Below are 21,523 nucleotides of genomic sequence, written 5' to 3'. Positions count from 1 at the left end.
CCTCTCCCCCTGCTTGTGCATGCGCGCTCTCACAAATAAATAGGTAAAACAAACAAAAAAAAAAAGTACAGGCTCAAAATGGCGTCACTTAGGCTAAGTCACCAAACTGGGGTTTAATACCTAATTTAATTGCAGTTTCAACTTCGACCGAAAATGTACGTCTTAACAGGCCAGTCAGGAATTCTCTGCTCAGCACCAGTAAGGTAATCTGTAACATGGACCCTGCCCACCCCCAAAAGGATGATGGGCTAATTCCCCAATAAGACTCCCTACCCTTCCCCTACTAGGAGGTGCCCTTGCCTGGAACAATGCTTTCTTTTCATTTGCTAACTTTCTTGCCCCACCCTCCTTCCTATAAAAACCTTCCAGTTTTGTAGAACTCTGAGGAGCTCCCCTCTACTCACCAGACAGGACGCTACCCAATTCATGAATCGCTTAATAAAGCCAATTAACTCTTCAAATTTCTTGAGTTTCTGTTCTGTAACGGTTGGCTTGCCAGCCCGATACAATATTCATGTGTAGGAACAAACCCAGATTTGGGGTAGACAGAAACACTGCTTTACCCACATGCTCCCCTCGATTTGGACAGGCTGACAGAATAAGCCAGTCCTCCTGGCGGCTGGGCCAGGCAAGACCATGTGACAAGTCGGAGCCAGTGAAAGCCCCGCTTACAAATGAAGTCACTCCCAGACACAACTGGGTGAAAAGATATTGAAGGCACCCGGTCCCTGAATCCAGCCCTACTGAAGCTACACCCACCACCAGATGTGTTCACTTTTATGAACTAATAAATTCTCCTTCTTATTTAAGCCACTTTGAGTGGTTTCTGATCCCTCCAGCAGAGTCCTATTATTTTTCTCAGGAGACAACAACTCTCCCCCCAGTCCCAACACTAAGTACAAAGCACTTAGCCCAATGAGTCAAAGCTGATCCAAATAAGAGTCTTTATAGAGGTCTCTGGAGAGATGGAGAGAAAAAAAATAGGATTTAAATAACCATTATGTACAACCCCCAAAGGTAAAATTCTCGCAGCCACCCCCTCCAGCTCCAAAGTGTCTGAGGCAGAGATTGGGGACCACCAAGCAAATATAAAAATATCCAGGTTCTGTCTCCAGGCGCTGATGGAGAAGGGGTAGGTCAGGCCTAGAAATGAAATGAGTAGGAGGCATTAGAAAGGGCTGCCCCTCTGCCTCCTCTCCCTCTCCCCAGGGAGTGGAAAACAGTGAAGCTCCGGCTGGGGCGGGCTCCCCACGTGACCTCATGAAGGCCATTAGGCCTTCCAAAAACAAGATGGCAAATAGCTCCAAACGACAGCAAAGAGGGCTGCAAGACAGAACTAAATGAAGCCATAATCGAAAGGTGGCTTAAGGACCGACCGGAGTCCCTACCCTCCTCATTTTACAGATAGAGTAAAGGAAGGCTACAGGAAATGCAGGGGTTGCCTCCACCCAGCGTGCCCGATGTGTGCGGAGCAGGGAGGGGGTGTAGCTACCTCTCGGGCATAGATGGAAGGAGCAGATATGACGTAAATCGCACGAGAGTCTCCATCTTCAGGGTGATTCCAATCCACTGGCTGGCTGCGGGAGGAAAAGAAGAAGATCCAGACCCTTCCAATTATCAGATTTTTTTCCCCACCCACCATGGAGAGAACCAAAAGCCAACTAGGGGAGCTGTGGTACGACCCAATCAGAAAAGGCCGGGAGCAGATAAGAGAAAGGGACCAATCAGGAAGGTCTACCGGGGAATCAGGCCAACCGCACTATGGAGATGGACGAAAGCAGCCAGGAGAGACAGGGCAAACGTCTGCGGCTCCTCACCTCGGCCCATCCTCCGAACCCTCCTGCGCTCTCCTGTTGTTGAGTGCATCTGGGAGCGCGTGCACCGTAGGCTCCGGGGTCCCCGCCAGCAGGCGAGACCCGGTATCCTGGCCAGGGCCACGGCGCCGCACGTGGACCAGCAAGAGCGCAGCGCCGGCCAAGCCCGCGGCCACCAGCAGTCCCAAAGCCGGAGGCAAAAGGAAGCGCTGAGGATCCCCCTGCCTCAGGCCCGGCAGCGCCGCAGGCAATGCACCTGCGCCGTCGTCCGCGCCGTCGGGGTGCACCGGGAACTCGCAGCGCGCGCCCATGTAGCCGGGCGCGCAGGCGCAGACGAGGCCGGAGAAGTGGGCGTAGCAGCGGCCGCCGTGAGCGCAGGGGCGCGCGGCGCACGGGTCGGCGCGCTCGCGGCAGTCGCGGCCGCCGAAGCCCAGCGCGCAGGAGCAGCGGCGCGCGCCGCCGCCCTCCAGGCAAGTGCCGCCGTTGGCGCAGGCGCGGCCGGCGCAGTCATCCAGGTCGTGCTCGCAGCGCGGCCCCGCGAAGCCGGCGCGGCAGCGGCAGCGCAGGGCGTGGCCCAGGTCCAGGCAGAGCCCGCCTGTGGGGAAGGGGCGTCAGGGGCGTGGCCCGGGCCGCGGGTCCCCGAGCCTGTCCGCGCGCCCGCTCCTCCGCTCTGTAATCCTGCCCGCCCTTCCCTCTGGGTCCCCGCTGTCGCCATCTAACCCTAGGGCCAGCCTCTGGGAAGTTCGCCTGGAAAGCAGGCCCGCTTCTTTTCCTCCCCATTGAAGTCTTGGTTTGAGTCAGCCTCACCTCCTTGGCGCTCTGTATCTCCTTTTTTCTCTCGGCTTCAACCACATTCAGTTAGTAGTACCATAACATGTTTGAACCAGCTGGCCTTTGCCCGTGCCTTCTGCCTGGGATGCCTCTTCCCTTTTCCCTTCCTCCTTTCCTCCCATTCTTTTCACCTTGTCGCTCCCCGAGTTCAGCCTTCGGGTCTCTGCTCAGATGTTCCCTCCTCCAGGAAGTCTTCCCTGACTCTCTCCATCCCAACCCTGCGCTCCCCCATCACAACCCTAACAACTCTGGGCTCCGAGGACAAGTGTGTCTTCCCCCCTCGGCTGGTACCCTCCCTGGTGGTGGGGCCCAGAGCTGTCTTAGTCACTGCTGTATCCCTAATACCACTCAGCCCAGAGTGAACACTCAGTGTTTTGGAGAGAATTAGTATTATTATAAGAATGCGCATGGGCACCTGGGTGGCTCAGTAGGTTAAGTGTGTGCCTTCAGCTCAGATCATGCATGATCCCAGGGTCCTGGGATCTAGCCCTACATTGGGCTCTCTGCTCAGTGGGGAGCCTGCTTCTCCCTCTGACCCTCACTCATGCTTGCTCTCTCTCTCTCTCTAGTAGTCTCTCTCTCTCAAATAAATAAATAAAATATTGGGGGGAAATGTGCTGAGCCCTTTACATTCATGGTCTTATTTAACCTTGTAACAACTATGTCAGGTCAGATCTCTCTGCTACTCAGAACATTCCTGTGGCTCCATCTCCCTTGTGGTAAAACCACAATCTTCCTCATAGCCCGTGAAGGCCCATGCAATCTGTCTCGGTCACCTCCCTGACCTCATCTCTCACCACTCTCCCTGCACTCACTCTGCTCCATCCATACCTGTTTCCCTGTGATCCTCAGCAGGGCAGGCACATTCTGACCTCAGGGTCTTTGCACCTGCTAGTCCTGCTCCCTGGAATATAACTTCCCCCCCTACGTCCCCATATGGCTCCCTCCTTCACTACACTTCAGCCAGGTTTTCCCTAACCACTTTGGTTAAAATGTCAAACCTCTACCCTGTACACACTCCCCATCCCCCTTTGGGTTTATTTTTCTTTAGTTTTTGTTTTGTTTTGTTTTGAGATTTTGTTTATTTATTTGAGAGAGGGAGTGTGAGCAGGGTGAGGACCAGAGGGAGAGGGACAAGCAGACCCCACGCTCAGCACGGAGCCCAATGTGGCCTCGATGCGGGCTCCACGCAGGACTCGATCTCATGACACGATCTGAGCCGAAGCCAAGACTCCTCCGCTCAACCAATTGAGCCACCTAGGTGCCTTTTCTTCTTAGTTTTTATCACCATCTAACTTCCCATATAATTTACTTATTTATCTTGTTTATTGTCCATCTGCTCCGTCAGCTCTATGAGGGCAGGGTTTTTTGTCTATTTCATTCCCTGCTGTATCCCTAGTGCCTAGAACAGGACCTGGAACACTGTAGATACACAAATATAGATTTTTAAAGTAATCTCTACACCCAACATGGGCTCGAACTTACACCCTCGAGATCAAGAGTTCCAAGCTCTAGCAACCAAGCCAGCCAGGTACCCCTTACTCAAATATTTTTGAGATAGAAATACCACCTCGCCCAGAACAGGCTGGGCAGGAGTGCCTGGGTGGCTCAGTCAGTTGGGTGTCGGCCTTTGGCTCAGGTCATGAGCCCGGGGTCCTGGGAATCCAGCCATACCTCTGGCTCCCCGCTCAGCAGGGAGTCTGCTTCTCCCTCTCTTTCTGCCTCTCCCCCCTTCCCTGCTTTTATTCCCTTCCTCTCTCAAATAAATAAATCTTTAAAAAAACCAAAAAAATCAAAAAAACAAAAACCACGTTGGGCAGAGGGGGAGGGTCACTTTCCCAGGCCAGAGGGTAGAGACAGCCAGGATTCCCACCCAGACTGTCTGAGGCAAGCCCCGCTTTTGCCCACAGACCACGCAGGCACCCCCGCACCCCACCCCCATCCCTCACCGTTCCGGCACGGCTTCAGGCTGCACCGGTCCACTCTCTTCTCACAGTTGGAGCCTTGGAACCCGGGCGGGCAGTGGCAGACGTAGGCAGAGTCAGGGTCTGCGCCTCCCACACACAAGCCGCCATTGAAGCAGGGTCCATCCGCACAGGTCACCCCGCTCACCTCACACCGCAATCCGTAGAACCCGCGGGGACAGGCGCATTCGAAGGATCCCGGGGTCTCCTGGGCGGCCGCAAGAGGACTTCAGAATGGGGTCTCCTGGGAGCAAAATCCCCTTTCCCCTCCTGTCTTGACCCTGGAGGGCTGCTGCTTGCCCGGGCCTACCTCCCAGTCTTCGGGGGCCGCACCTGCGGCGTCCCCTGAAACAACCCATCGCTGCACTCCATGTTTCTGCAGGGGAAGCTCTGGAGGCTCAGGGGGACCCCATTCCCACCTCTCCACCTTTGCCTACACAGGCTGCCAGCCTGGTCTGCCCTCCCCGCTTCTGTCCACGTAGCCGAATCCTGCCTCTGGATCCTAGCCCTAAGCCCACCTCCTCCATGAAGCCTCCTCAGGATCTCCCCTTCTGAGGCCCGCCCCCTCACCTGACCCCTGTTTCTCATGTCCCTTGGTGGCAGTGTCCAGGTGGCCCACGCTGGGCTCCACTTTATCCCGGTACACACCAGGCTCATTCCCACCGCCACTCCTTTGCTGACCCCAGGCCGCTCACCTGGTCTATGGGCACTTCCCAATCGCTTTCCCCAATCCTCCTTCAAGGCCCCAGATGAAGGCTGGGCACCTCGGGGAAGCCCTCCCCTGACGGCTACCCAATCCCTCCTCCCCACCCTCCCCAGGTTGTGATCTCAAGGAGCCGCCGACAGGGGGCGCGGGGAACTCCGTCAGGACGAGGTAGGAGGAGCTATACTGACGCTGCAGCTGCCGCCGTTGGCGCACGGGTTCCCGTCGCAGGGCCCAGGCCTGGGTACAAGGCATCCAGTGGTGGCGGAGGATGGGCCCCTGGGGGTGAGGCAGCTGCTGGACACAGGGATGGTGCAGAGGGGCCCAGTCCAGCCCTCTAGGCATCGACACTCATTGGGCTGCTCACAGAAGCCGTGGTCAGGACTGCAGCCCGCTAGACACGCCGCTATGGGGGAAGGCGAGGCAGAGGGAAGAATAATGTTGAAGAGGGCAGGCTCAGGAGGAGAGGAAGCAGAGAAATTTCTGAGCGCTTTCTATGCACCACCTTGTTTGATCCTTGTGACGGACAACCCTCTGGGCCAGATGGTATTGTGACCCCCAGTTTCCGGATAGGGAAGCTGAGGCCCACAGAGGCACATAAGAAGTGGCAGATCGAGGTTGTGAACCCAGGCCATTGAGCTCCAGACTCTGTGCTCTTAGAAGGAGAATGGAGTGGGGCCTCCAGCGTCTGAGCTTGGAGAGAGCAGAATGAGAGAAGGGCCTGGGCTTGGGGAGGGGCCCCGGGTCTTTCAGGGGGAAAGGGAGGGTCTTGGATTAGCGCGAGTCTGGGAGAATCTGGATAAGCCTGGGAGTCCTAGGGGCTTCAGTGGGATTCAGAAGTCTGGGGAGGAGTCTGGGGGTCCCCATAATGGAGGTCCAGGATCCGAGATTTAGAAAGCAATGATACCTGGCCTGCAGTTGCAGGGAGGGAGGATAAAGTATCGCTTGGTGAGGGGGGTTGTGGGAAACTGCGAGGAGTTTTCAAAGCTCCTGGGCGGGGATAGGAAGAGCCCCAGCATTAGAAGAGTTTGGAGGGTCCTAGCCTCTGGAAAGGGGTGTGCGCATGCTTTAGAGGAGGAAGGCGGGGGTGATACCAGCATGGGAAAAGGGTATGGGGTGCCTATTAGGGAAGAGAAAAGTGCTAGGAAGAAGGAAGAGGGCTGGAGTGCCCCAGACAGGACTGGAGAGAAGTCCAGGGTCCTCAGTTTCCCCACGGGTGGTAGCTGGATCATGGAAGGGGGCTGAGGACCTCCTCAGGGAGTCTGGAGCGGAGCCTGGGGTACATGGCCAGCGGTCAGCAGCCTTCCCTCGTTTCCTGGAGAGGGGTGTCTGCGGCCCCCGGGAAGAGCTCTCGAGTCCCCAGTTCCCTGAAGAGGGTAATCGGGTTGTGAAAGGGGCCTGGGGGGCGTGAGTGCAGCTAGGGAAGGGCCGGAGATGGGATGGGGTGGAATGCAGGACTCACGCGCTGCCTCGCACTCGTCCTCCGCCGGCGCGCAGGGGCGCAGTCCCGAACCGCACCGCGAGGGTGCGCTGCGCGAGCGGCAGAGGCGCGCGCACGCGGCCCCGACGGCGGGCGGCTCGCAGCGCGCGCGGTAAGAGAAGCGCAGTTCCCAGGCGCCTGCGCGCTGCACATCCCGGGCCCACGGGCCCCCGGCCGCCAGGCGGCGCCGGCCGGCCACGCGCGCCAGCAGGCTCCAGGCGGGCCCTGCGGGGAGAAAGCAGCGGTGCTGGGGTGCGACTCACTCTGCGATACAGATGGAGCTTGCGCTCTCCCTGCCGCTCTTAGCGAGGCCCAAACACCCCTTTTCGAGCCCTGAGAATAGCGGTTACCCCCTTAGCAAGGCTGTAAACTCCTATAATGATGTCGCCATTCCATTTGTATCCTATGACCATCGCGATGATAACAGTCTGCCCACAGAAGCCGAAATACCCCCATATCTTGACCCAGAATCTTTGTATATTAGAGCAGTAATGAACCCTCTAACACCCTGTGCCATTTGATATGTCTATACGGCCAAGGGGCAACACAGGTCTTTTGAAATGAGGTCAAAACACCCCGAAACTGTGCCTCAGGATCTTCCTATATAAAAATGGTGACAGAGACCCCAATTACTAGACCATAAATTATCCTCATTGCCTGAAGCCTCAGGATACAGAGAGAGAGAGAGAGTGACATTTTCTGCCCAGCAAAGCTGTCACACCCCCACAATGAGACACAGGAACTTTCTATATCTAAGTGGTGACAGAACCACCCCCACCCCCTAACACTGTGGGCCTTACATGGCTCCAAAATCGCCTCCAATTAAGAATAAATCACACCATCTCCCTCAATTTGCTCAATATTCTCTCTGATGAACCTGGGACATCCCATAGGGCTCCTGGGACCTCTATGTGGACGCCATGACAGAGCTTTGACTAGAAGAACCGGAAGTAACTCCTACAACCCCAGCTTCTCAAACTCCGATGGTGGTAGTGCAGAACTGTGAGAGGCTATATCCTCCTGCTCTGGTGGCTTCAATTCCAAGATAGTAAGATCGTACTGCAGCTGGTATCAGGCCATAGACTCCTACACCCAGCATGAGGACAAGTCTACACCGACCTGCCAAGAGCCCTGGGACTACAACACCCAGAACTGCACTCCAGGAGCTGTGAGGACATCACGGGCAGGCGACCCCGTGAACGCTCCACCCTACAGACAGCCCCATGTCACTCTCCTGGACCTTACATGGGGCCCCACCTCCCTGGGGCCCCCACACTCTGCACTTTAGTCTGTTGATTGAAGACACTCACCTCCAATCTGTTCTAACTCCTCTCTCCAGGTTTCGATGATGAGAGAGAAGGTGCCCTGGTTCGGTGGAGGAAGGAGAGGAAAGAATGGAAGACAGTGGTCAGGGTGGGTACTTGGTGAAGGCCAGGCTTTAGGGGTGATGTCATTCCAGGGACCAGGCAGACAAGGGACAATTCCCAGAGGGGCTGGACCAGGGAAGGAATGACAGTTTGGGCTTCCTTTATTGAGCACTTCCTGTGGGTGAACACTAGACTGGAGATACCTGGTCGAATCCCTCAAGAGGGACCCTTGTGAGGTACTATGATGACCCCATTTTACAGATGGGGAAACAGAGGCTGGAACAGGAAAAGCCACCTTGCACAAAAGGACAGGGGTCTAGAATTCAAGTACAGGTCTGTTCGCCTGTCTGCTTTTGGGGTTATGGGATAGGAGATAGGATTTTGGAGGTAAAAGTCATGAATACAGGCCCCAACTGGAAGATCTGAGAAGGGATAAGGTGAGAGGAGACTGGGGTTCCAAAGACAGGGTGTGGGAAGGTCCCTAAATGCAGGGAGATCTGAAGATAAAGATTCCAGTGTTTAGGGATCCCCAAGGAACAGAGGTAGGGTTCTGTGAATTTAGAATTTACAGAGGGTGAGTTTGAGGTTCCGGGAATTTGGGGTCCCAAGCATGCAGGGTGGGCGCCAGAACATTTGGGATGCCTAAAGAAGAAGTGGGATTCAGAAATTTGGAGTACCCTGTGGGTAGCCCACAGCGTCTAAGAATGTGGGATTCTGGATGATAGTTACTGGTCTGAGAATTTGGGGTCCCCAGAGGGCAAGGTTGGGGTCTTGGAAGTTGGAGGGCAGAAGGCCGTAGAGGTTTGGGTAATGCCTCCCAGCACGGGGTTCTCACCGGCCAGGCTTCCCGGAAGGGCACGCGCATGAAGCCGTCCGGCAGCGGCAGGTTAGGCGCTGGCGCTTCGGGCTGCTGGGTGTAGACAGGTCCGCGCGCGCTCAGCGCCGCGCCCAGGGCGCACGGAGACTCGGCGGCCTCCTCGGAGACCCCTGGCCTCAGGCAGACCCTAAAGAAGAGGCGGCACGGGCCCTGCGCACCGCAGGGGGACCGCGGGGCCCCCGGGCCTGGTCCTGGCCCGAAAGAGTGGATCTGCAGCTCGAAGACGCCTGCCGGCCGTGCCTGGAGCCAGAAAGGGGCGCAGGGTGAGGAGGCATGGGGGCCCAGGCGTCCCGTCCGCCCCGCGCCCCCTCCCCAAGCCCCCTGGGTCGTACGCCTTCCCATTCCTCCCTTTCCACTCCTGCCCTGACCTGGGGAAGGAAAATGAGCGCCAGGATCACCGTCCGGGGCAGGAGCTGGGGCATCTGCGGGCTGACCATGGTCTTTCGGGGGCGCTGGGAGCCGCAGCTGCGGGCTCCCGAGCCTTATATCCGAGGGGACGGCTCCGCCCCTTCAGGCAGCCGCCCGGCTCCGGGAGACCCTGGGGGGAGGTCGCAGGGGAAGGGGAGCTTGCCGGAGTAACCGTGAATTGGGGTGTGGGCACCGGCAATGTAGTGGGTGTGCGGTCCTGGGTGTGGTTTGGGCACGACTTGGTGTGTGACCGAGGACAGGGTGGGGTTAGGGGGTTAAGCCAGTGTGTGAGGTTGCATATGATTTTAAGATTCTGTGCGTGCGTGTGGTGTGAGCAAGAGCTACTGACTGGAGGCTGTGCGGGACTTGGTGAGTGTGTGCCTGAGACGGTGTGCCTCGAATTGTGTATGGTTAAGACTGTTTGTGAGGTTGTAAGTAATTCTGAGATTCTGTGGTTGTGTGTGTATGGGTGTGCACCTGCACAGAAGAACAGAGGTGTACTTGACTTCAGGACTGTGTGCCTTTGGGGGAGTGCGCGGCCGTTGTGGATGCTTCTCCGTGCAGTAAATATGAGATCCTGGCCCACGGTGTGGAGTCACAGGAATCTCTCACTTTGTGGTCCGTGCAGGTAGCTCTAGGTGGCCGTGCGTGTGTGTGGCAGGGTCTGTGTCAGCTGTGAATAACCGAGCGTCCGCGCGTGAAAGACATGAGGTGTGGGAAGTCCACGGGTGCAGCCATGTGTGGGTACGATGAAGATCCGGGGTTCTTTGTGGACCTGTGTGTATGTGTGTACATGCGCAGCGTGTGTGCTCTCCTCCCGAAGACAAAGCCACCCTTGCAGACCCCGCGTCGCGGAGGCACAGCCGCCGGGCCGAGGCGCCCCCGCCTGCTAGGGCCCCAGCTGTATGTAAATGCCGCCATCTGCCGGACGGCCGCGCCCCTCCCCCTTCGGGCCGCAGCTGGGCTGCCCGTTTGGCCTCCGGAAGGTGTGAGGAGCAAATGGGCAGGAAATTCCGTCTTCACAGATCAGGGGCCCCCCGCTCCCTCACGGTGGGGGGAGGGGGCACCCCCGGGCCGTCCAGAAGCCCCTAAGTATTCCCGGACCACAGCAAGGAAAGCCGGGTGAGGAGCAGATGCTCCGGCCTCTGGTCACAGTCGCTCGGGGCCAGGTGCTGAGTGAAGCCCTCACGCAGGTGACGTAAACCCCCCGCGCCCTCCCCCCCAAACGTTGTCATACTTAGAGGCTAATTAGTACAGGGGGAATACAGCTTGGCTGTATTTAGAGAAGATAGGATGATCCGTAAAGCATAGCCCGGCAGACCCGGGCACACACCAGCGCGCAGCAATTTTTAATGGAGAGAGTTCAGTTAAAGGATTTCCTCTTACGGGCGCCGGCTGGCTCCGTCGGTGGGGCGAGCGACTCTTGATCTCGGCGTTGTGGGTTCAAGCCCCACATTGGGTGTAGGGGTTACTTAATAAGATTTTTTTTCAAGGTTTATTTATTTTAGAGAACGCGAGAGCGGGGAGGAGCAGAGGGAGAGGGAGAGAAGCAGACTCCCCACTGAGCTTGGAGCCGGATGTGGCGCTCCACCCCGCGACCCGGGGATCATGACTTGAGCAGAAGTCAAGGGTCTGTCATCGGTCAACCGACTGCGCACCCAGACGCCCCAAAAATAAAACCTTAAAAAAAAAAAGTTTCCACTTAATCCTGCGGACTGGAGTCATGGAAGGCTTTTGAGCACGGGAGGGCCAGGGCCACTGTGCGGACACCCCAGGCTCCTTCGCACAGGTCTCCCCTCTACTCGTGTCCTCTCCACTCCCTCCTCTGTTGAATTCCGTTCTCAGCAGGGTGCGCCTCCTGCCTGTACTTCCCTAACATTCACCAAGGTGGCCACGCACCTCCTCTGAGTCCCACAGCCCTGATTCCTCTCTCCCAGCCAGAACCACCTTGGCCTACGGGGTCTAAGCACAAATCTGACCGTGTCCTTCTCCAGCAGACTTGAGCATGGCTCCCCAGTGCCTTCAAAATATACTACGAGGGGCACCTCAGTGGCTCAGGCGGTTAAGTGACTCCTGATTTCAGCTCAGGCCTTGATCTCAGGTCGTGAGTTCAAACCCAGAGTGGAGCCTACTTGAAAAAAAAAAAAAGAAAGAAAATACACCCCAAGACTCTAAGGCTGACATGTGAGGCCCCCCTCCATATCCCGCTACTCAAACTGGCCCTGTAGCCCAAAGCAAAGGGCCAAACCTCGTGGACCAACTACTGGGAGGCAAGTTTGGCCCTGTACTGGGGTAGGTGGAGGAGTGAGCTTCCCATCACAGGAGACATTCCAATGGAATTTGGACAGTCTTTAGAACAGGCTGTGGGAGAAGGCAAAATCCTGCCCTAAATACTAACTTGGGAAGGTAACAAATTCCAGGTCTGAAATATCTCAAACATTTTAAAGATCGTAAAAACAGCCAGGCTTTATTAAAGGTTTGTGCCAGACATGATAATGTTTCAGGTGAATTCTGTCACGTCTGTGTGACAGGTGAGAGGTATACTTTAAAAGATTTTCATGAGTCTCTTTGGCTATTTAGGACTTTTCCTTACAAGCCGATCTTAGGCCCACAGGCCATGCTGACGTGACATCTGAGTAAAGACCTAGGGTGAGAGGAAGAAGGGGAAGTGGTATGTACCCTGGGAAAATATTCCTGACAGAGGGAACAGCAAGTGCAGAGGCCCTGAGGTAAGCATGCCTGACACAGAGATATCCATGGCTTTCCTCATTTCCTTGTGATCTATCAGATATACCCTTCCAAGAAACCTTTCTTGACTGTTCCATCCAATCCAAATCAGTACCTCAAGTCCCCAAACCACTGTCTACTTACCATACCATGTTTTTCTTTATGCATTTATTACCTCGAGAAAGATCTGACCATTGCCTCCTCCATGAGGGGAGAGCTTTTTATTTAACAGGGAGAGCTTTTTATCTAATTTGCTCACTGATGCACCCTAGTGCTTAGAACAAGGCTGGGCAGTCAGCACTTAGGAAATATTGATGAGTCAGTCAATGAACGAGGGAAGTACTATTACGAATCTCTTATGAATGAGTAAACCATGACCCTTGAGACCTAGCCCAGGTTATAGATAGTACACCTTGGGGCTGGGCAGGTATGCAAATTTTAACACTTCTTTATAGACATGCGGGTGAGCCTTTAAAAAAAACTGATAGAGTCCAGAAATTCAATCTGACCCACACAGTTACATTTTAATTATTGTAACAAACACCAGGGAATGTCTTTTTAAAATATTTAACTGGTACTAGCACTAAGTGCTAGCTGGAGGAGAGGCTGGGACAGCCAGGGGTGGGGGTCCAGGATACTTCAGTCTGTGAAGAGCCAGTATGGGAACCAGGTAAGAGGGCCCAAGGGAATCTACATACCGCCGAGCACGGGCTGTCCTGTTACTCACAGCTGCTGGAAGACAGGTCCTACCATTACCCCTTTGTGAGCTGAGGAAGCAGAGGCAGAGAGATGCCTGGCCCAAGGTCCACAGCCACCATCTGAGGGCCTCTGTGGAGCACCTCCCTCAGCCCTCCAGCCTAGCCTCCAAGCTAGGTACGGTTACCTTCACAGATGGGGAAACTGAGGCATGAGAGGCGAAGTAACCTGCCTGAGACCACATGAGGTGGGAAGCGGCAAAGCTGGGATTTGAACGTGGCCAGTCCAGGACCCAGACTGGAATGGCATGCAACTGCGGCAGCCCCTGCAGGAGCGACAAGCCACGAGTGGCTGCTTAAACTAGTTACTTAAAATGATACGAACAGAAGCTCCAGTCCTGTTACCCTCCTGACACTGCACGTACTCCATGGCTCCGTCAGACCATGGTGGCTGGACCGGACAGTGCAGACACGGGACATGGCATAAACATCACAGAAAGTTCCAGCACGCAGTGCTGCCACACCGTCTGCCTGTCCCAGTTAGAAGCCAACATCTCCCAATCGGGAGACTTAATATGAAAATCCCAAGTTCAGGCTTCTATGGAAAAAGCTGATCAAGCAACTCCAGGTGCACCTTCCCACAGGGCCACAGCCGGCAGAGGGAGCAGCCGCCGCCCTCTCGAGCCGGGAGGAGCTCTGGTCCATCAGAGGCCCCTGAGGCCACGTGTGGTGTGTGCACACAGCAGCCCGGCAGGGACCTGGCTCTCAGACCCCCAGCGCCGCCCTCTCTTCCCTTTTCCAGAGATGAGGAATCTGGGGCTAAAAAGTGAGACACACTTTCTGAGATCACATGGCACACGGGAAGATGCAGCCAGAGGGACCTGGGTTTGCGATTCCCAGGCCAGGGTTCAAACCCAATCCTGGTCCACCAAAGAACCTACTCCGTGCCCGATAGCCGATCGGCTGCCGTGGGACGATGACCCAAGAGTCCCAGACCTCACCCCAATGCCCCCAGCTGGAGACTCTCCGGACACAGGAGTGTGGCATCTGGGATGGACTTTATTGGATGTGGCTGTCCAAGCCACGGTCTGGGAGCACTGGGGCCTGGCGCCCAGGACCCAGACAGTGAGTCTGAAGAGGCTCAGAGGTCAGGGCTGTTTGGAGCGAGGCCATAAGCGGTTGGTGAGAGAGCCAAAGAAGAGGTTCTGCTTGCTGGATTTGGAGAGCTCAGCCAGGCGCTGCTGTTCTTCCTGGGGTGAGAGGCAGAGGAAGGTCAGCTGGGGCTGGGTATTCTCCTCCTAGGCTCCCTCATCCAAGGGGCCACCTTCCTTAAACCTCTGCCTGGCTCAGACCCCTTCCCCAAGACCCTGGAACACCAGCCCAGACACAGGAGCCCAGACTTAAGTCCCAGTGCTGTCATGACCCCCTTCCCCAGATCCCAGGAGGCGCCTCCCCTGAACCCTGGGAACCTATCCCAGACCCTATTTACCCTAATTTGGATGCTGGTGAGACCTGTGGCCCTTCATCAGACTGCACTATTGCACTCCCTGGGCCCTAGTGCCCAACCCTCAGCCGTATGACCCCCATCTGGATGCTGGGGGATCCCAGGCCCCAATCTCCAGGACTCATCCTTTCGGCACTCAGGAGCTCCAGCCCTCCTTCCAGGCACCCAACCCAGAATCTGGTCAACTTCAGTCTAGACTGACCCCTGAGGATCTCATTCCCAGACTTATCCATGTTCTTAGCTCCACTTCCAAATTACCAGGATCACACCGAGACCACCCGAACTCCTTGTCCAGTCCCATGGGTCCAAGTGTTCAGGAATCCCTCTCCCCAGACCTGACCCAAACCTCCTATCCACACAAAACCGGGGCCCCCAGATCTGCTCGAAACCATCCAAGCCCCATGCTTGGCATTCCCTGCCTCCTATTCTCAGGGCAGGCTGCGGAATTGACCACCCCCTCCCCTTGACAAGAACCCTACAGGACAGACTGCATGGAAGACAAGGGCCTCGCTCGAGGTCTTGCAGCCACAGCAGACACAGGCTGCTCTAGGGCCCCTCTCCCGGGAGCCTCGGACACTGATGTGATGCCCCCCATCCCCCTGCAGACCGGGGGGCCCACCTGCTCTAGCCGGCTCTGCCGCTGTTTGAAGGCCTCCAGTGGGTCATCCTCCAGGGCATAATGCTCCAGCACAGTCCTGACATCCTCCACACGGTTCAGTGCAATGGCTGTGGGCACAGGAGCCAGGGGTCAGCCGGGCAGGAAGGCCACAGGAGAGCAGGGCCCACAAGGGTGATGGTCAGCCACTGGGGCTGGTCAGAGCTACCTGAAACATTTCTTAACGCTCTAAAAGGGCTCCCCTGGACATCCCCCAAGTATTCCCTAAATATTCCAAAGCACCCCAAACATTCTCAGAAGCTTCTAAAGATGGCAAGATGCTCGTGAACCTCCCACACCTCAAGGACCCAATTTTACATGGCGGGGGGGTCTGATTTAAGCATCTATCATTCCTTGAGAGTCAAGGGCTCCAAGGTCAGAGGCCAGGTCAGGGGTCAGCCTCACTCTTAAGGAAGGCAGACAGGTCCAACAAGACCCTGTCATCGGAGTTGCCGTCCCAGGGCCGCAGGGCGACGCCATTGTAGGGCTGTAGGCGGAAAGCTTCCTTCTTGCAGTCCACAACAACTACGCGGGCAGGGTCCCGATTCAGACACGAAATGTCCTGGGAGTGCAAACAAGGCCGAGAGTCTCATACAAGCCACCACAATTACACAGTCCCAGAGAGACACTGGGTTCCAGACAGACAGCAGACGGTTTCCAAACCTCATATCCTTCCGTTACCCCCAACTGTCTTCTTTCGAGAGACTCCATCCCCCGAACCCCCACCCTGGCTCCCATCCCCAGATACCAGGGAAGGAAGAAGAACCTAGAAGCCCAGCCCATGCAGGGGGCAGGCTGAAGTCCTGCCAGAATCAGACCTGGGGCAGAAGCAGGGTTGAGGCTGGGGTCAGAGCTGGGGCCTTTTCCCTCAGGAAGTGCCAGCCCCCCAAGTCCCAGAGGACCACCCATGGCCCCCTACATGGCACCTTAACATGGTGCCCATCCATGTATCTTGTGGCATCCCGGAACAGGCGGTAGGAGATGAAGCCATGGGGGTCCACGCTGTCGATGAGCGGGAATGCAGTCTGGGGGTAGGATGGGAGGGAGAACAGGGTCAGGCTGAGCCCTGACCCTCCCGCTCTTGGGCCACACTGACCATCCCTCCACTGTCCTGGGGCCTTACCATGCCAGTCTCAGACGTAAAGATGACAATTTCATACAAAGGGGCAAGCTGCTGGAATAAGGTTTCGATGCCTGGACGCTTCTTAAACCTCCAGCCAGTGGCCAGCTGGGGAGGCAAGGAGGACAGTGAAACACCAAGACCCAGAAACCCCCAGAACAAAGCCCCAGCCTGGAGGATCCCCGGAACGAGAGTGCTCTCCCCCATCTTTGTAGCTCCGGGGCGGAAGGGGCTCAGGAGTACACGGCCGTGACTGAGGGTCTCAGAGTCTGGGGGGTCTGGGTCCCAGACTAACAGCTGACTCCTCGGTAGCACGGACCGCGCGCCCAGGCACGCTCCCAGACAGCTACGGGGTGGCCGGTCTCCCGGGTGGGAAAAGCAACGAGAGCGACGCCTCCTCCCCAACATCACAGCGGAGCTGGCTCCTGAGTCTCTGGTCCTAACCCTATCACCTCGACCCGGCCACCCATGTCTATCTAGTGTCCCCAACCCGCTGCCTTCCCCAGGACACACCGACCACTCAGGGTGCAAGAGGACGCCGGTGAGCTCCAAGACCAGCGTGTAGGGCGGCTGGTAGTACGGCTCCCGCAGAGGGTCTGGGAGGAGGCAGGGACTGGTGGGCTCGATGATCATCTGTGGGAGAGGGACGGGGCGGGGGGCGCTCAGACGAGGAGGCAGAGGCTGGGGCCGGAGGGATGGGGATGGGGCTCGGGGCTCCTGCTCACCTGTCTATAGTCTTTGAAATATTTGTATGTCCGGCGCAACTGCTGTACCAGAATTGGATCTAGGAGGACACCAGGGCACAGAGGGATTCTGAGATGAGCCACTGCTCACCCTCCCGGACGAACCAGGGCTTTATTTACCTACCAGACACAAACAAGTCTACAGACCCACCTGGTGTGGACGAGCTCATTTCTAAGTCCAAAGGCAGAAGGCAAGGACATGACCGCCGGGCAGGAGTAAATACGTTTATTCACTCGCCCCATTTTAATGTGAATACTTCCGCCCACCCACCCCCCGATATAAAACGGGGCATTGATATGTCTGCCCACTCAAAACCAACATACACGGAAGTCTGCTGACATGACGCCAGCGTGTTCCGTCCATTCTGAACCACCAGGCTGCCGGGTCTGTCTGTGTCAAGCTAACGTGCCGAGTCTGTTTAAACCACACTAACTATATACATACACTTAAATACTTTATAAACTAGCGGTTCTCAACTCAGAGCAATCTGGTCTGCCATCTTCCGAGAAACTTGGGCGGTGAAGACACATGCGGTTGTCAAGATACTGGCATCCCGGGGACCGAGGCCCACGATGCTGCTCAACGCCCTTCAAGGCACAGGGCGTCCCCCACAGCAACGCACCGCCTGCTCCAAAGTACTGAGGGGGCCAAGGCTGAAAAGTCCTGCTTTAAATGATTCTACTGAAGCCAGCTGAAAGCAGGAAGTTTACCTGACTGCCTAGTTCACTACAGTACTTTTAGTCTAGTTAAGCCACGATCTATGATGGGCCTGCCTCTTCACAACCGAAACACTGAAACGAGTTATGCTAGCAAACACATACTTTTGAAACCTGCGTGTTTACCTGCCCCATTTAAAATCAGTATGTTGATTTATCTGAACCAGAAAGATTACCCGGTTAAAAGATTATACTTACCCACCTGCCCAACTTAAGTAACCAATGTATTAACATGTGCATTTGCAAACTTTCCCGGCATGAACAGGTGGCTTTCTGGACCTAACAATTTTATTTTTCTCCTGGGAAGGGCCAAGTGTGACAGGACTGACAACTACTCTCTACTATCCAATTTGTCAGAAACTCTCCACCAAAAGCTGATTAACTAAAAGGGGGAGGGAGGAAAGAGATTGTTCGGAAATTTGGAAATTCCATTGTTTTGGAAATGAGGAGCCTGATGGGGTGAGGGACTTGGGGGGGAACAAGAGGCTGTCATAAAGAGGAGGGGATTAAGGGCTGTAGCCGCTCAGATCTAAGGGACAGGAAGCCATGTGTCCGGTGACAAGACAGCCCCCTCTCTCCAAGCACTCCTACTGTGGACTCCCCTCCCCCATCTGTCCCTGACCATCTGCTCCTGGGCCATAGAAGAGGGCTGAAGAGGACTGGGGCTTTGTAACGCCTCTCCCCCCAAAGCCATCCAGGTGCTGACTCCCCTACCCACCAATGGAAAGGGGGAGGGGTACCAGATGGGAAGGTCAACATCCCTATAAATAGCAGAATAGGGAGGTTTGGGGGACCTCAGAATCTGTGCTTGTTTTTACTCACCATTGTCGAATTCATCGGGAATCTGGAAGGTGGAGACAAAAATATAGGGTTTGGGATGGCAGAGGCAGAACCCCATTAAACCCAAAAAAGGAATCTTCGAGGAGCGCAAAGGTCCCTGGGAAGGAAAGGCTCACCCAAGACCAGAAATGAGCCTCAGCAGACCAAAGGGGAAAGGACCCACAGGATGGGACCCCTGGCAAAGCCTCTGGGTCTCTCTCCCCCTCACCTTGGCACCGGTTTCATCCACAGAGTTGTTTCCTGTAAGGGAGACAGGGAAGAATGAGAGAAATTGGGGCCTGGTCTTGAGGAAGGAAGAAGGCAGGGGGCCTGGATTCCTGGGGATGAGGGAAGCAGGAAAAGGGATGGTCTCCTAAGATCAAGAGAGGAGGGAGCTGGTAGTCAGGATCCTGGGTTTCCAAGAGAAGAGGGACTGGGGCAGGGTCTCCTCAGTCTCTGAAGGAGGAAGGGACGAGGGGGAGGGTTGGAGTTTTGGGTGCTGCAGGAAGAGGCAACTTAGGAGGCTGGTCCAGGCCTCTCCGTCCCATTCTTTCCCTCTTCCAAATGACTCTCTGGATCCTAGTGCACAACCAACTAAGAGTGGAACCTTAAGCAAAGTGGGTAGAGGAAAAAGAAAGGTCTCCCAGTTCCAAGGTAGATGTTCTAGTTGGCTGCCTTACTGAGGGAGGAGCCAGCAAATGAAGATGGGCCAAACCCTTAGGGGGAACAGGGGGCAGGTTCTGCAGAAGAGAGGGCCAAGGGAACAAAATTGGGAAAAAGGCATATGTCTCTCACCGAAGATATAGACGACGCTCACAGTCCCACCAGCCCCGAGCAGCCCAGCAAGCCAGAGTGCGACTTTTTTGGCGTAGCTGGGACCCTCTGTGCCCCGCTGCTGCTGTGGCCCCTGAGCCTGGGCCTTGGTGCCTGTGCGGCTTCCAATTTCAGTAGCCTGCAATTGAGAGGAGGTAGGTTAGCCGAAAGAGAAGTAAGAAAGGTCAGGATGATTCCGGTATGCTGGCAGAAGAATCAAGGTCGGGAGCCAGGAAGCAGACACCCACATAGCCTTAGGGTGTTGCGTCTCTGGAGGGGCAACCAGAAGACTGGGTCTCTCAGAATAGTCAAGAAGTAGACTATCCGGACACAGGATCCCAGGGGTTCAAGAGTAGATAGGCCGGGTACCCAGGATCCTGTAGGGCAGGGAAATGAAATCAGGGAACCTGGCTGGACACTGGGATGCCGGGAGCAAGGCAATGGAGAGCACAAAAAGGGACTGGACGGGTAGGTAAGGCATCCGGATGCCCGGGGCTCACGGTAGTGGGGTATAGAGGGGAAGGGATGGGAGCCTGGATAGAGCAATCGCTTGTCTGGGGAAGTAAGGGCACGAAGTGAGGTCAGAATGGCTGTCAACGTGGAGGCAGGTTGAATCAAAAGCCCGGACATCTACCTCATCATCACCGCCACCACCGCGGGGAAAGTACCCCCAAGGCCAGAATGGGACCCCAGCATCCCGGGCCCTCCCCCTCAAGTATTACCTGAGAGGTCACTGAGACGGGACACAGGTGACCTCCCTTGCCCCGGCACCCACGTGGGGTCCAGAGGAAGTGGCGTTCAGAGGACGCACTTCAGCCCCCAGCATCTAGCTCGGGGGCGCAAGCGTTGCCCACCCCGGGAGGCAGGGAAGCGCCCCGAAACGCGGGCGTCGTTCCATTCAGCACCCCGAGGTGCTGCGTCCCAGAACCCCCGCGCGGCAGCGGCCCTCCCGGAACTCCAGGAAGGGGCCCCCGCACTCAGGGCCACCCCCGTCCGGCTCACCTGGTCCGGGGTCCGGGGGGGCGGCGTCGCCAGTCTCGCGCACAGCCCCCGCGCGCCTAGCCGGAGCTCGCTCCGCAAGCGGAGGAACAGCGCCGCCGAAGCCGCCATCTTGCGCTGACGCCACGGGGCCCCGCCCACTCTCTCCCTCCTCTCGGGGCCCGGGCCCGAGCCCTGGCCAATGGGGGCGCAGGGGTGGGGTGGGCGGACGGGAGCCCGAGAGAGACAAAGGGCTGCGGGCGGAGCACGGCAGGCGTGCTAGCCCCGGGCGGTGCGCCTAGCTGGTTAAAGTGCGCCGGCCTCACGCCTCGCTGGGGCTGTGGGGCTCCCCCCGCCCCTGCAGCCCCACGGGGCGGCACACCCAGTTCCCAGGGGTAGGGCTGAGGCCGCCGCGTGGGCACCCTGTGGCTGCGGATGGTGTCCTGAAAGAGAAATACCGCGAGCTAGTTGGTCTCGCCCAAAGGGGTCCGTCCAGGAAGCGGACTGGAAAGCCAGCCCTCCCAAACTCTTCCCCCACGTGGAGCCTGGAGGCCGAATCAGCCTTCTCTCCTGTCCTCAGAGCCCTCTTGCTCCTCCTCCCATGAGCTTCTAAGGAAGGGTCTGGAAAGCCAGCCATTTCAGCCGAGGGCTCAGTCAAAGGAGCGGCGGCTGGCTCTCTGAGATCGGGCGTTATCGAGACGGAAACCAATAAATAAGGGGCTACAGGTAGCCACGAACAATCTCCCTCCTTACTTTAAGAGGAAAGAAAGCCTGATACTGCTTATGTAAACTTTCAAAACATGGAAAACAACCATGTGACATTTAGAGATAAATACCAAGGTTAGTCTTCTGGTCACCTCTGGAGGGGAATGGACTGGGGCTGCTGCTTAAAGTGAGTCCTGTCTGCTACATACTGTTTCCTGAACCGGGTGGTGGGGACGTGGGTGTTCCGGATGTCCTTGTATCTTTTTTGAACATCTGAAATATTTTATAATAGGTTTTATATTGCATTTATTAAAAAAAGACATTTGATTGTCAAATAAGGAAGGTGAAGGAAAGTCAAGGTACTAATAAGCCCCATTCTCTACCTTGCTCCCGATCTCCACCCCCAAGCCATCAGACAAGCCACAGCAATTCTGGTGTCACTGCTATGTGGGCTCCAGGGAGGGGACCATCGACTGCGGTATCCTGCACCGTAGGGAGAATTTAGGTTTTCCTGGGGGGGTTTACAGATTTTCACTTCTCATAAGCGAGAATGGGATGTAACTTCAATCACAGGCAGGTGCTATTCTAATAATCTCTTTCCAG

At 56.2% G+C, this 21,523-nt stretch overlaps 2 protein-coding genes across 2 annotated transcripts; both read right to left on the bottom strand.

The window, feature by feature from the left end:
• Window positions 1–973: 973 nt before the first annotated feature.
• DLL3 (delta like canonical Notch ligand 3) lies at window positions 974–9,473 on the bottom strand. The gene is made up of 9 exons (XM_026481728.3): window positions 9,405–9,473; window positions 8,995–9,276; window positions 8,103–8,157; window positions 6,775–7,017; window positions 5,504–5,718; window positions 4,595–4,817; window positions 1,818–2,409; window positions 1,493–1,577; window positions 974–1,143 (listed from the first exon to the last, which is right to left on the bottom strand). Exons 1-9 carry the CDS (start codon window positions 9,471–9,473, stop codon window positions 1,138–1,140), a joined length of 1,770 nt encoding a protein of 589 aa, XP_026337513.3. The 3' UTR covers window positions 974–1,137.
• Window positions 9,474–13,905: 4,432 nt separating this feature from the next.
• TIMM50 (translocase of inner mitochondrial membrane 50) lies at window positions 13,906–20,423 on the bottom strand. The gene is made up of 11 exons (XM_026482321.4): window positions 20,240–20,423; window positions 19,220–19,376; window positions 18,654–18,685; window positions 18,428–18,449; window positions 16,871–16,929; window positions 16,659–16,778; window positions 16,149–16,253; window positions 15,952–16,050; window positions 15,431–15,587; window positions 14,990–15,096; window positions 13,906–14,116 (listed from the first exon to the last, which is right to left on the bottom strand). Exons 1-11 carry the CDS (start codon window positions 20,345–20,347, stop codon window positions 14,015–14,017), a joined length of 1,068 nt encoding a protein of 355 aa, XP_026338106.1. The 5' UTR covers window positions 20,348–20,423; the 3' UTR covers window positions 13,906–14,014.
• Window positions 20,424–21,523: the final 1,100 nt, after the last annotated feature.

This window comes from Ursus arctos, unplaced genomic scaffold (genome assembly GCF_023065955.2).
Source record: "Ursus arctos isolate Adak ecotype North America unplaced genomic scaffold, UrsArc2.0 scaffold_19, whole genome shotgun sequence".
NCBI classification, from domain to species: domain Eukaryota; kingdom Metazoa; phylum Chordata; class Mammalia; order Carnivora; family Ursidae; genus Ursus; species Ursus arctos.
Note: the sequence above shows the minus strand (reverse complement) of the source record. Positions and strands in the feature narration are given on the sequence as shown.

What these genes read in the sequence shown, in the direction of transcription:
- TIMM50 (XM_026482321.4), bottom strand. Translation starts at nt 20,347, where the DNA reads ATGGCGGCTTCGGCGGCGCTGTTCCTCCGCTTGCGGAGCGAGCTCCGG. An exon ending in CCTGTCTGCCTTCCTTAAGA is followed by an intron (nt 15,097 to 15,430) that starts GTGAGGCTGACC and finishes CTGTGCCCACAG; the next exon opens with CCATTGCACTGAACCGTGTG. An exon ending in GGCAGAGCCGGCTAGAGCAG is followed by an intron (nt 14,117 to 14,989) that starts GTGGGCCCCCCG and finishes CTCTCACCCCAG; the next exon opens with GAAGAACAGCAGCGCCTGGC.
- DLL3 (XM_026481728.3), bottom strand. Translation starts at nt 9,473, where the DNA reads ATGGTCAGCCCGCAGATGCCCCAGCTCCTGCCCCGGACGGTGATCCTG. An exon ending in CCTTCCGGGAAGCCTGGCCG is followed by an intron (nt 8,158 to 8,994) that starts GTGAGAACCCCG and finishes CCACCGAACCAG; the next exon opens with GGCACCTTCTCTCTCATCAT. An exon ending in CCAACGGCGGCAGCTGCAGC is followed by an intron (nt 4,818 to 5,503) that starts GTCAGTATAGCT and finishes GCGGCCGCCCAG; the next exon opens with GAGACCCCGGGATCCTTCGA.